General features: G+C 40.3%; 1 protein-coding gene across 9 annotated transcripts in view; it reads left to right on the top strand.

The window, feature by feature from the left end:
* Positions 1-14,978, top strand: part of XRN1 (5'-3' exoribonuclease 1) — a 115,818-nt gene that overhangs the window by 1,736 nt on the left and 99,104 nt on the right. For all 9 annotated transcript variants that reach the window (XR_009595375.1, XR_009595376.1, XM_060394952.1 and 6 more), the window contains exon 2: positions 11,574-11,806. Coding sequence is in view for 7 of the 9 variants with exons in the window: in XM_060394952.1 (XP_060250935.1) it covers positions 11,574-11,806 (233 nt within the window). In the remaining 2 variants the exon portion in view is untranslated. The remainder of the gene's footprint in view (positions 1-11,573; positions 11,807-14,978) is intronic.

A 14,978-nucleotide genomic window follows, 5' to 3' on the forward strand; every position in this document is an offset into this window, starting at 1 on the left:
AAACATAGTTTGAGTTAGGAAAACATTTCTTTCAGAGAAGAGGATGAAAATAGTGACAACTAACTTAGGTTTTTCCTGGATCCTTCACTCAACAAACATTTGAGTACCTGCCATGTATCAGTCTCTTTCTCTCTAAATTAAGACATTCAGACTAACTTGATAATACACAATCTGTTCAGTATTATTTTACCTCCCTACTCTTTGGCAAAGAATTTGGTTTGATGTAAGGATCTTGGATTTTCTCCATCTTGAGAAATTTTCTTGCTGAACAAAAATAATGGCTCTCAGGCAATTTTATGATATGAATCACTAATAATAGGTTTAAAACTTTGTTCATCAAAGTGATGTCTTTCAAAAAGCAATCACCAGCTACTCTCTCAAGCAGTACTTAAAAGATGGTAGTGCTAAGTAAGTCACAGTAGTTCAAAAGCTAGTCCTTGGGGGAAGGGATCGGATGGAGGAGTGGGTTCTAGTAAAATGATGGTAGTAATGACAGGGCATAGTTTTTGGTTTCTCTGAAAACTTATTTAAAAACAGATACTTATTTAGAAACAGATACTAGGTTGCAAAATTTAAATTGATAAAACAATTGCAAGAAAACCGTGGGACACAAGAATTCCAAGATAAAATAGGTGGGGACAGACTACCAATAACCTCTAGACCCTGTTGATATTGGCATCTCTGCAAGAGGAAAAGGAAAAAAATGGGGCAACATCTGATGAACCTGAGAAGAGAACTTCAGGATATTTACTAACTCTCCAAGCCTATTAGTAGCAGTAGCTGTAACTGAAGGGTTTTAAAGGGCAAGAGCAAACTAACTCCTGTGAACCTTCAAAACTGACTTCCCAAGGCACCATTCTAAGGCACAGCCTACCCTAAAGAAAAACTGCCAGGAGTGAAATAAAATTTAATCAGGAAAGGGACAAGAGAGATAAGAGAAGAAAGTGAAGATAAAAGTCGGGAAGAATTACACAGTCGAGAAATCTTAGAAAACAAACCAAGCAAACCACCGTATTTGTAATACTATCCCAAAGTAGCAGAAGAGGAAGCTTTAAAGTTTTCCTAAATGCATTGTTCTTCCAAAAGTTCAGGAAAAATTAAATTTACATAAAAATGAACAATAGAAAAATGTCAAGGGTGTATAGTATGCAAAGTTATGGGGGAAAGGGGAACAAAATAACATTTGTACAGACAATAACCCTGGTGGCCCTAGTGATGAAGAACCTGTCTGCCAGTGGAGACATTAGAGACCAGGTTCGATCACTGGGTTGGGAAAATCCCATGGAGGCGAACATGACAAACCACTCCAGTATTCTTACCTGGAGAATCCCATGGACAGAGGAGTCCGAAGGGCTACAGTCCTTAGGGTCGCTAAGAGTCAGAGACAACTGAAGCAACTTAGCGCGCGCCCACACACACACACACACACACACAATAAAAGCTTGCAATAAAGACATGCGCACAAAACAGATCAAAATTATAACCTATTTCAGAATGAGCTAAAAAGGCACTAAGAAAATTATATAAGGCATGAAAAACAACATATAATCAATTACAAAAATCCAGGAATAAGGTGACAGAACCTTATTAGAGAAAATTAGATGTAAATGAAAAAATCATGTCAGAAATGAAGCCTAGTAGCAAGGCAAAAGCAAATTAACCATAAGAAAAAAGATAGAAGGTAGAAATAAAAGAAAAATTTAAAAGATAAAAAAGATTCAAGTGAAAGTAGTGATAAATATAGTCAAAGAACACAATAGGCATTCTTGAAAAAGGAAATCAAAGCAAAATAATAGAAAAATATGAAAACTATAATTAAAAATTACCTGAAGTTAGAAAACAAATTGACACCATGTTGAAAGAATATACCATGTACCCAAGAATATTGACATCAAGACATGCTCTAGTAAGTTCTAGTATAATTCGTGGACTTTAAAAAGAAAAAGAGAAATAAGCTTTGTCACCTAGAAAAAAGAAACATATGACTTTTAAAGGAAAGGAAATTAGGTTCCCATCACAATTTTTCACAGTAGTGCTTTATGGATTAACATAAGGATACTATACTCACTTTTAAGTATAAGCTGATCAAGTATAGTTCATCAGGCACTCTATCAGATATAGTCCCTTATATCTATTTCCCATTTACACTGGATTATCGTAAGGGATTTGATTTAAGTCATACCTGAATGGTCTAGTGGTTTTCCCTACTTTCTTCAATTTAAGTCTGAATTTGGCAATAAGGATCTGAGCCACAGTCAGCTCCCAGTCTTGTTTTTGCTGACTGTATAGAGCTTCTCATCTTTGGCTGCAAAGAATATAATCAGTCTGATTTTGGTGTTGACCATCTGGTGATGTCCATGTGTAGAGTCATCTCTTATGTTGTTGGAAGAGGATGTTTGCTATAACCAGTGCATTCTCTTGGCAGAATTCTATGAGTGTTTGCCCTGCTTCATTCTGTACTCCAAGGCCAAATACGCCTGTTACTCCAGGTGTTTCTTGACTTCCGACATTTTTCTTGGGTGTTAGTTCTAAAAGGTCTTGTAGGTCTTCATAGAACCGTTCCACTTCAGCTTCTTCAGCATCACTGGTCGGGGCATAGACTTGGATTACTGTGGTGGTCAATGGTTTGCCTTGGAAATGAACAGAGATCATACTGTCGTTTTTGAGATCGCATGCAAGTACTGCATTTTGGACTCTTGTTGACTATGAGGGCTACTCCATTTCTTCTAAGGGATTCTTGCCCACAGTAATAGATATGATGGTCATCTGAGTTAAATTCACCCATTCCAGTCCATTTTAGTTCGCTGATTCCTAAAATGTCAAAGTTTACTCTTGCCATCTCTTGCTTGACCACGTCCAATTTGCCTTGATTCATGGACCTAACATTCCAGGTTCCCATGCAATATTGCTCTTTACAGCATTGGACCTTGCTTCCATCACCAGTCACATCCACAACTGGGTGTTGTTTTTGCTTTGGCTCCGTCTCTTCTTTCTTTCTGGAGTTATTCCTCCTATGATTTCCAGTAGCATGTTGGGCACCTACCGACCTGGAGAGTTCATCTTTCAGTGTCATATCTTTTTGCCTTTTCATGCTGTTCATGGGGTTCTCAAGGCAAGAATACTGAAGTGGTTTGCCATTCCCTTCTCCGGGGACCACATTTTGTCAGAACTCTCCACCATGACCCATCTGTCTTGGGTGGCCCTATGTGGCATGGCTCATAGTTTCATTGAGTTAGACAAGGCTGTGGTTCATGTGATTGGATTGGTTAGTTTTCTGTGATTGTGGTTTCTGTCTGTCTGCTGTCTGATGTCTTCACTCAGCACCTACCGTCTTATTGGGGTTTTTCTGACCCTGGACGTGGGGTATCTGCTCACAGCCCCCACTCCTGACCTTGGACATGGCGTAACTCCTCTCGGCTGCTCACTGCTCCAGCATCATGTGGCTGCCACCCACCACTCCTTACTGTCGAAGGAGGTTAGTGACATTGTATAGGAGAAGGAAAAAGAAATGCAAAAAGGCAAAATGGCTCTCTGAGGAGGCCTTACAAACAGCTGTGTAAAGAAGCGAAGCAAAAAACAAAGGAGAAAAGGAAAGTACCCATTTGAATGCAGAGTTCCAAAGAACAGCAAGGAGAGATAAGAAAGCCTTCCTCAATGATCAGTGCAAAGAAATAGAGGAAAACAATAGAATGAGAAAGACTAGAGATCTCTTCAAAAAAATTAGAGACACCAAGGGAACATTTCATGCAAACATGGGCTCGATAAAGGACAGAAATGGTATGGACCTAACAGAAGCAGAAGATATTAAGAAGAGGTGGCAAGAATACACAGAAGAATTGTACAAAAAAGATCTTCACGACCCAGATGATCACGATGGTGTGATCACTCACCTTGAGCCAGACTTCCTGGAATATGAAGTCAAGTGGTCCTTAGGAAGCATCACTACGAACAAAGCTAGTAGAGGTGACGGAATTCCATTTGAGCTATTCCAAATCCTGGAAGATGGTGCTGTGAAAGTGCTGCACTCAATATGCCAGCAAATTTGGAAAACTGGGCAGTGGCCACAGGACTGGAAAAGGTCACTTTTCATTCCAATCCCGAAGAAAGGCAATGCCAAAGAATGCTCAAACTACCGCACAGTTGCACTCATCTCACATGCTAGTAAAGTAATGCTCAAAATTCCCCAAGCCAGACTTCAACAGCATGTGATCCAAGAACTTTCAGATGTTAATGCTGGATTTAGAAGAGGCAGAGGAACCAGAGATCCAATTGCCAACATCTGTTCGATCATAGAAAAAGCAAGAGTTCCAGAAAAACATCTATTTCTGCTTTATTGACTATGCCAAAGCCTTTTACTGTGTGGATCACAACAAACCGTGGGAAATTCTGAAAGAGATGGGAATACCAGACCACCTGACCTGCCTCCTGAGAAATCTGTATGCAAGTCAAGAAGCAACAGTTAGAAATGGACATGGACCAACAGACTGGTTCCAAACTGAAAAAGGAATCCTTCAAGGCTGTATATTGTCACCCTGCTTATTTAACTTATATACAGATTACATCATGAGAAATGCTGGACTGGATGAAGCACAAGTTGGAATCAAGATTGCCCAGTGAAATATCAATAACCTGAGAAACACATGACACCACCCTATGGCAGAGAGAGAAGAGGTACTAAAGAGCGTCTTGATGAAAGTGGAAGAGGAGAGTGAAAAAGCTGGCTTAAAACTCAGCATTCAGAAAACTAAGATCACGGCATCCGGTCCCATCACTTCATTGCAAATAGATGGGGGAACAATGGAAACATCGAGAGCCTACTTTTTTGGACTCCAGAATCACTGCAGATGGTGACTGCATCCATGAAATTAAAAGACACTTCCTCTTCAGAAGAAAAGCTATAACCAACCTAGATGGCATATTAAATAGCAAAGCCATTACTTTTCCAACAAATGTCCATCTAGTCAAAGCTAGATGTACTAGCTAGACATTCCATTAGTCATGTATGGATGTGAGAGTTGGACCTTAAAGCTGAGCACTGAAGAATTGATGCTTTTGAACTGTGTTGTTGGAGAAGACTCTTGAGAGTCCCTTGCACTGCAAGATCAAACCAATCAATCCTAAAGGAAATGAGTCCTGAATATTCATTGGAAGACTGATGCTGAAGCTGAAACTCCAATACTTTGGCCACCTCATGCAAAGAACTGACTCCTTTGAAAAGACCGTGATGCTGGGAAAGATTGAAGGCGGGAGGAGAAGGGGACGATAGAGGATGAGATGGTTGAATGGCATCACTGACTTGATGGACATAAGTTCGAGCAAGCTCCGAGATTTGATGATGGACAGGGAAGCCTGGAGTGCTGCAGTCCATGGGGTCGCAAAGAGTGGGACACGACTGAGCGACTGAGCTGAACCGAGTAATTTACTTCCTTTAGTTTGTAGGATATATGTGTAAACAGGAAGGAATATGGCAACTGATGGTAAAGGTAACAGCCAAATCATATAGGACATTTTATGGCATTAAGAATTTGTAGTATAAGTTTGAAAAGGCAGCCACATGATCAGATTATGCTTTAGAAAAGTGGCTGAACTGTAGTGTGAAAACTAGAAACAAGTAGTACAGATGGAAAACTGAAGGTTTGATGTAAGATGGGAAATCTGGGGATGGAGAAAAAGATGGGGTTGCCGAAGACAGTGAGCATGGGTAGGAAGGTGATATTCTGGGAACATTTAAGATGTTAAAAACAAAAAGAAATCTTTATGGCTAATTAGATATAGAGTAGAAGGAGAGGGGACAGTATAAGATACTTTCTAACTTGCAGATGTAAGAACTCAGTATTGTGTCTTAGTAAAAGAGCAGGATTCTTCTGTGTGTGATCATTTTCTTCATCACATTGGCCTATGATTATCATTCTGTATCTTTCTTAATAATCTGAAACCTAAGGGAATTAAATTTTTTTAAAGGAAAATCACGTTTTTTTCAGTTTATAAAGGTGCTCATTATATAAAAGTTCATATAGTGCAGAAAAATGTGAAAGGTATCATATAGTCTCAGTCAGTGAAAGTTGCTCAGTTGTGTTGTACGTTTTGCGACCCATGGACTGTGGCCTGCCAGACTTCTCTGTCCATGGAATTCTCCAGGCCAGAATACTGGAGTGGGTAGCCGTTGCCTTCTCCAGGGGATCTTCCCGACCCAGGGATCAAACACAGGTCTCCCGAATTACAGGCTGATTATTTACAGTCTGGGCCCCCAGGGAAGACCAGTACATAGTCTAGAGGGAAGAAAAGAGCAAATGAGATTCATCATCCAGGATTAACCACCAGTAGCATCTTGTTTCGGAGAAGGCAATGGCACCCCACTCTAGTACACTTGCGTGGAAAATCCCATGGGTGGAGGAGCCTGGTGGGCTGCAGTCCATGGAGTCGCTAAGAGTCGAACACAGCTGAGCGACTTCACTTTCACTTTTCACTTTCATGCATTGGAGAAGGAAATGGCAACCCACTCCAGTGTTCTTGCCTGGAGAATCCCAGGGATGGGGGAGCCTGGTGGGCTGCCATCTATGGGGTCGCACAGAGTCGGACACAACTGAAGCGACTTAGCAGCAGCAGCATCTTGTTTCTATATCTTTCTAACTTTTCTATGCAGATACACATGTAGATAAGTATTTTCAAAACATGGAGAATAATTCACCTGTTTTGTAACCTGCTTTTGTCATTTAACCATATATATTGTGTTCATTGTGTGTGCATGCTCAGTTTGTCTGACTCTTTGAAACCCCATGGACTGTAACCCAGCAGGTTCCTCTGTCCATGGGATTCTCCAGGGAAGAATACTGGAGTTGGCTGCCATGCCTTCCTCCATGGGGTGTTCCCAACCCAGGGATCAAACCTACATCTCTTAGATCCCCTCATTGGCAGGGGGATTCTTTACTACTGCGCCACCTGGGAATCATTTTGTACGTTATCCCATGCCAAATATGAATAATAATATAACAATTTGTAATTGCTTTGTAATACTTGGTTGTGTTAATGTACCGTTATCAGTTTTCTTTATTATTAGGCTTTTTTTTCATTTTCTATCTTTTCTGGACATACTGCCATGAATACTTTTGTAGTTACGTCTTTGTGCACATTTCACATTTCTGATTATTTCTCAGAATAAATTTCTAATAGTAGAAATCCTGGGTCAATGATTGCACACCTCAGATTTTGATATATGTTTTCATATTCATTATACCAGTTTATATTACCATCCCAGACTGTTGTATGTAAATGCTACCTCTCTTTTCTGGCTCTGTGATTTTCCTCTAATGTAAATTGGGAAATCTATCTTTTCTTTTAAGATTTTTAACCATAATTGAGAGAATGAATATGTGTTTAACCCAATGTTTGACACCTAATAAGTACTGAATAAATGCCAGCTCTTGCTTTTATTGACATGAAATACGCATTTCTCCAAACCCTTACCTATACTGGGTAACATTAGTCCTTTGCTAACCTGATGGGAAAAATAATGTATCATAATTAGAACTTGGGTATGTTGAACATTTTTTCATATGATTTAGACTTTATGTTTCTTCCATTTTGAATTGCTTTGCATTTTCCATGCTTTTAGCATATAATGTTTTTCTTCATATTTTAGGGTTGTTTTTTGTATATTAGAAGTATTGACTTTGTCCTAATTTGCAAGGATCTTCCTGCATTTTGTCATTTTTCAGCTGAGTTTGTTTATGACACTTTCTTGTTAACCCTACAAGATTTTTAAAATACATTTTCAGGTAGCCAACTTCATCATTTGTTTGATTTATGGTTTCTGACTTTCCCCACCTGAAAACTACCAATATATTTGTATATCATTTTCTGATTTACATTTCTCACATTAAAATGTCTAATCCTTCTGACATTATTCTGTTATAAGTTGAATTACAGTTTTGTTTCCAAGTAGTTAGCTAGGTGCCCCATCCCTTTTTTTCACTGATTTGGAATGTCTCTTACATACTACATTTCTGTGTCCCCTTGGACTACAGCTAAGTTATTTGGTTCAGTTAAACTATTTTTTAATTTAAAATATCATTTAGGGCAGGTTTTCTGTCATTCAGTTCAGTTCAGTTCAGTCACTCACTCGTGTCCAACTCTTTGTGACCCCATGAATCGCAGCATGCCAGGCCTCCCTATCTATTACCAACTCCCGGAGTTCACCCAAACTCAAGTCCATCGAGTCGGTGATGCCATCCAGCCATCTCATCCTCTGTCGTCCCCTTTTCCTCATGCCCCAATCCCTCCCAGCATCAGAGTCTTTTCCAATGAGTCAACTCTTCACATGAGGTTGCCAAAGTATTGGAGTTTCAGCTTTAGCATCAGTCCTTCCAAAGAACAACCAGGACGGATCTCCTTCAGGATGGACTGGTTGGATCTCCTTGCAGTCCAAGGGACTCTCAAGAGTCTTCTCCAACACCACAGTTCAAAAGCATCAATTCTTCTGTGCTCAGCTTTCTTCACAGTCCAACTTTCACATCCATACATGACCACTGGAAAACCATAGCCTTGACGAGACGGACCTTTGTTAACAAAGTCTCTGCTTTTGAATATGCTGTCTAGGTTGGGCATAACTTTCCTTCCAAGCAGTAAGCGTCATTTAATTTCATGGCTGCAGTCACCATCTGCAGTGATTTTGGAGCCCAGAAAAATAAAGTCTGACACTGTTTCCACTGTTTCCCCATCGATTTCCCATAAAGTGATGGGACCAGATAACATGATTTTAGTTTTCCCAGTGTTGAGCTTTAAGCCAACTTTTTCACTCTCCTCTTTCACCTTCATCATGAGGCTCTTTAGTTCTTCTTCACTTTCTGCCATGAGGGTGGTGTCATGTGCATGCTGCTGCTAAGTCGCTTCAGTCGTGTCCGACTCCGTGCGACCCCCATAGACGGCAGCCCACCAGGCTCCCCCGTCCCTGGGATTCTCCAGGCAAGAGCACTGGAGTGGGTTGCCATTTCCTTCTCCAATGCATGAAAGTGAAAAGTGAAAGTGAAGTCGCTTAGTCGTGTCCAACTCTTAGCGACCCCATGGACTGCAGCCCAAGAGGCTCCTCCGTCCATGGGATTTTCCAGGCAAGAGTACTGGAGTCGGGTGCTATTGCCTGCATATCTGAGGTTATTGATATTTCTCCCAGCAATCTTGATTCCAGCCTGTGCTTCCTCCAGCCCAGCGTTTCTCATGATGTACTCTGCATATAAGTTAAATAAGCAGGGGGACAATATACAGCCTGACGTATTCCTTTTCCTATTTGGAACCAGTCTGTTGTTCCATGTCCGGTTCCAACAGTTGCTTCCTGACCTGCATACAGGTTTCTCAAGAGGGAGGTCAGATGGTCTGGTATTCCCATCTCTTTCAGAATTTTCCACAGTTGATTGTGATCCACACAGTCAAAGGCTTTGGCATAGTCAATAAAGCAGAAATAGATGTTTTTCTGGAACTCTCTTGCTTTTCCATGATCCAGCAGATGTTGACGATTTGATCTCTGGTTCCTCTGCCTTTTCTAAAACCCCAGAAGGCTGTGGGTAGGCCTTCTCCAGTTGTAGGGAGTGGGGACTACTCTCTAGTGGAAGTGCTTGGGCTTCTCACAGCAGTGGTTTTTCTCGTTGCGGAGCGTGAGATCTAGGCACATGGGCTTCAGTAGTTGCATCATGTGGACTCAATAACTGTGGAGCACAGGCTTAGTCGTCCTGAGGCACGTGGGATCTTCCCAGACCAGGGATCGAATGAACCTGTGTCCCCTGCACTGTTAAGGGGATTCTTTACCACTGAGCCACCAGGGAAGCCCCAAACAGTAAATCTTGAATGTACATTTAAAACCTCATGATCACAATTGTCATTTCATTTGCGCCTGTTACTCAGCAAGAGCATTTAAATTATTTTGTGTAATACTTAGTACAATCTTATATAAATGAGTATTTTATAAATATGTTTTTTGGTGTTCATTGATTCAAAGACCAAAACTTTACCCCTAAAATTCAAAGGCATGCCGTTTTCTCAATATTAATAAAGTATATTGTTACCTAAATGCAGTGAACATGAAAGTCGCTCAGTAGTGTCTAACTCTTTGCGATCCCATGGACTATACAGTCCATGGAATTCTCCAGGCCAGAATACTGGAGTGGGTAGCCTTTCCCTTCTCCAGAAGATCTTCCCAACCCAGAGATTGAACCCAGGTTCTCTCGCATTGCCAGGTGGATTCTTTACCAGCTGAGCTACCAGGGAAGCCCCTTTGTTTACCTATGCCTGTGGTAAAATTTGAATAATTGTTTCAGAAATAGTTTTAAGAAAGCCCATAATGTTTTTATATTTGAAAATTCAAAATGCCTTTCTTTCGTTAGCATATAAGGCAGACTCCTCTCACATTCCTTTATTTTTCTAGATATTAAGTTGTGCCTGTTTCAGTTTTTTGTGTTGTATATTTGTTTCAGAGCGTCCGCCTTGAAGTGAAGTGTTGGTTGCTCAGTCGCATCCAACTTTTTGTGACCCCATAGATTAGCCCGCAGGCTCCTCTGTTCGTGGAATTCTCCAGGCAAGAATACTGGAGTGGTTGCCATTCCCTTCTCCTGGGGATCTTCCCAACCCAGGGAAGGAAGCTGAGTCTCCTGCATTATAGGCATATTATTTACCTGAGTCTGAGCCGTGAGGGAAGCCTTGCTCATAAATATTTAAATGGAGGAAAAGTAGATCAGAATCAGAGCCATGAAGGCCTTTCTGTAAAAGCAGATGCCTCTTAGCCAAAATTTAGAAATTATTTAATCCATGTATGAAAAGTCAGTTTTCAAAATTTCCTAAATTTCTTGGCATAATCTAAGCTTTTTAAATTAATATAAATAAATTAATGATTCTATTTTCAGTGAAAGCTTTCCAGGTGGTGCTAGTGGTAAGAACCTGCCTGCCAGTGCAGGAGACATAAGAGATGCAGGTTCAGTCCCTGGGTTGGGAAGATCCCCTGGAGAAAGGCATAGCAACCCACTCCAGTATTCTTCCCTGGAAAATTCTATGAACAGAGAATCCTGGTGGGCTACAGTCCATGGGGTTGCAAAGAGTTGGACACAACTGAAGCAACTGAGCGTGCACACACACACTTCAGTGAAACCAAATATTCAATAAGGCTTTAAATCACTTGTAAAACCTTTTAATGACCATGTGCATAGAGCCATTTGCTATAAATGTATATCATGTTACCCATTTATAGAGAAAATTGAGGCTTTTAGAAATTAATCTCAAATGGAAGAAAGGAGACTAATATTTTGAGTACCAGATCAATCAAGTACTTTATTTGATGTATTCTCAGGTTATCATATTTTAAATAAGTAAATAATTTCCTGGCAGTAAATGTGATTAAGCTTTTGGTGCATAGTGTAACCACATAATATGTCTCTGTCTTCCTTATTCCTCCTGTTTGTTTACTTTATTTATTCAACTGTGTTTACTGAGTTTTTATATAATCAGAATAAGCCCCTATATCCTGCTTTTTATCAGATGCTTATGTATATGTGACTGATTATAATAATGGTCTTGGTCATTTTTTTGTTTTTTAGATTCCTGAATTTGATAACTTATACCTGGATATGAATGGAATTATACATCAGTGTTCCCATCCTAATGATGATGATGTTCACTTCAGAATTTCAGATGATAAAATCTTCACTGATATTTTTCACTACTTGGAGGTGTTGTTCCGCATTATTAAGCCCAGGAAAGTATTCTTCATGGCTGTTGATGGTGTGGCTCCCCGAGCAAAGATGAACCAACAGCGTGGGAGGCGTTTTAGGTAAAACATTTATGATTTGTTTTAGAATGCCATTTAGATGAATAAAATGTAATATTTTTAAAGAAAATTGACTTGGCTTAACACAGTGAATCTCCTTTTCATGTTTCTTTTCTGCTTAAATCCCCTGCAGAAATGGAATATCTCACACTTACAATGTCACATTTTACCAAGTAAACAAATTAATTATTCAAATGACATGTTATTTCTCAGGGTATATGTTGGGTTAGATAAAGTTGCTCTGTTCTCTGTCACAAATTTCTCAGACTTCTCAAAACTTAGTAATTTGGAAATGGTCATAGAAAAGTTCCTATAGTATTTCATCCTGAGCTATGGAATTGCATAGTGAATGAGAGATTGTGCTAATGACAATGTTGCTGACATTTAATTTGACCCTGGGCTTGATTCTGACTTTGCTTAAATATGGGTCCTCCCTGCATAGAAAGGCAAATGAAATTGGAAGGTGATTATGGAGTAGAAGAGAGCTGAGTTAGGACACTTGAGATATTATCTCAAGTAATAAGAGGAGGAGTTTAGCCCTGAGAATGGGAGTTCAGTTCAGTTCAGTTGCTCAGTCGTGTCCGAATCTTTGCGACCCCATGAATCGCAGCACGCCAGGCCTCCTTGTCCATCACCAACTCCCGGAGTTCACTCAGACTCACGTCCATTGAGTCAGTGATGCCATCCAGCCATCTCATCCTCTGTCGTCCCCTTCTCCTCCTGCCCCCAATCCCTCCCAGCATCAGAGTCTTTTCCAATGAGTCAACTCTTTGCATGAGGTTGCCAAAGTACTGGAGTTTCAGCTTCAGCATGATTCCCTCCAAAGAAATCCCAGGGCTGATCTCCTTCAGAATGGACTGGTTGGATCTCCTTGCAGTCCAAGGGACTCTCAAGAGTCTTCTCCAACACCACAGTGCAAAAGCATCAGTTCTTCGGTGCTTAGCCTTCTTCACAGTCCAACTCTCACATCCATACATGACCACAGGAAAACCATAGCCTTGACTAGACGGACCTTTGTTGGCAAAGTAATGTCTCTGCTTTTGAATATGCTGTCTAGGTTGGTCATAACTTTCCTTCCAAGGAGTAAGTGTCTTTTAATTTCATGGCTGCAGTCACCATCTGCAGTGATTTGGGAGCCCCCCAAAAATAAAGTCTTGACACTGTTTCCACTGTTTCCCCATCTGTTTGCCATGAAGTGATGGGATGAGATGCCATGATCTTCATTTTCTGAATGTTGAGCTTTAAGCCAACATTTCCGCTCTCCTCTTTCACTTTCCTCAAGAGGCTTTTTAGTTCCTCTTTACTTTCTGCCATAAGGGTGGTGTCATCTGCATATCTGAGGTTATTGATATTTCTCCTGGCAATCTTGATTCCAGCTTGTCTTCCAGCCCAGCGTTTCTCATGATGTACTCTGCATAGAAGTTAAATAAGAAGGGTGACAATATACAGCCTTGATGTACTCCTTTTCCTATTTGGAACCAGTCTGTTGTTCCATGTCCAGTTCTAACTGTTGCTTCCTGACCTACATACACATTTCTCAAGAGGCAGGTCAGGTGCTCTGGGATTCCCATCTCTTTCAGAATTTTCCACAGTTGATTGTGATCCACACAGTCAAAGGCTTTGGCATAGTCAATAAAGGAGAAATCGATGTTTTTCTGGAATTCTCTTGCTTTTCCATGATCCAGCGGATGTTGGCAATGTGATCTCTGGTTCCTCTGCCTTTCCTAAAACCAGCTTGAACATCTGGAAGTTCACTGTTCACATATTGCTGAACCCTGGCTTGGAGAATTTTGAGCATTACTTTACTAGCATGTGAGATGAGTGCAACTGTGCGGTAGTTTGAGCATTCATTGGCATTGCCTTTCTTCAGGATTGGAATGAAAACTAACCTTTTCCAGTCTTGTGGCCACTGCTGAGTTTTCCAAATTTGCTGGCATATTGAGTGCAGCACTTTCACAGCATCATCTTCCAGGATTTGGATTAGCTCAACTCGAATTCCATCACCTCCACTAGCTTTGTTTGTAGTAATGTTTTCTAAGGCCCACTTGACTTCACATTCCAAGATGTCTGGCTCTAGGTGAGTGATCACACCATCGTGATCATCTGGGTCATGAAGATCTTTTTATACAGTTCTTCTGTGTATTCTTGCCACCTCTTCTTAATATCTTCTGCTTCTGTTAGGTCCAGACCATTTCTGTCCTTTATCGAGCCCATCTTTGCATGAAATGTTCCCTTGGTGTCTCTAAATTTCTTGAAGAGATCTCTAGTCTTTCCCATTCTGTTGTTTTCCTCTATTTCTTTTTTTTGTTTTGTTTTGTTTTGTTTTCCTCTATTTCTTTGCATTGATCGCTGAGGAAGGCTTTCTTACCTCTCCTTGCTATTCTTTGGAACTCTGCATTCAGATGCTTATATCTTTCCTTTTCTCCTTTGCTTTTTGCTTCTCTTTTTTTCACAGCTATTTGTAAGGCCTCCTCAGACAGCCATTTTGCTTTTTTACATTTCTTTTCCATGGGGATGGTCTTGATCCCTTTCTCCTGTAGAATGTCACGAACCTCCGTCCATAGTTCATCAGGCACTCTGTCTATCAGATCTAGTCCCTTAAATCTATTTCTCACTTCCACTGTATAATCATAAGGGATTTGATTTAGGTCATACCTGAATGGAATGGGAAGAGAATGGTAAACTATAGAGATTTAAATATCAAAAGAGAAAAGACGCTGAAGATATTGGAACAATGAAATCCTTGAAGACAGGGGCTGTCTCTTACTCAAATTTAGATTTCTCAAGTACCACCCAAGACTTACTTTAATCTGAATCTCCAAAAACTGTGCCCTAGAAACTGTTTTTTTAACCAGATTCTCCTGATAATTGTTAAACTAATTTTGGGAAGCTGCTGGGCTAGAAAATCTAGTGTTGAAAAAGGATTATATAAGCCCACTATGTCAGTCAGTGTTCAGTTGCAGGTAATAGAAGTTTGTTCTAAGCAGAAAGGGATATAATAAGAGAATTGGGTACTTATAAAATCATTGTGAAAGTCAAAAGATTTCTTGCCCACAATAGTAGATACAATGATCATCTAAATTAAATTCGCCCATTCCTGTCCATTTTGGTTCACTGATTCCTAAGATGTTAGTGTTCAATCTTGCCATCTCCTTGCTCATATCCAATCTACCTT

This window comes from Ovis aries, chromosome 1, assembly GCF_016772045.2.
Source record: "Ovis aries strain OAR_USU_Benz2616 breed Rambouillet chromosome 1, ARS-UI_Ramb_v3.0, whole genome shotgun sequence".
Taxonomy (NCBI): Eukaryota; Metazoa; Chordata; class Mammalia; order Artiodactyla; family Bovidae; genus Ovis; species Ovis aries.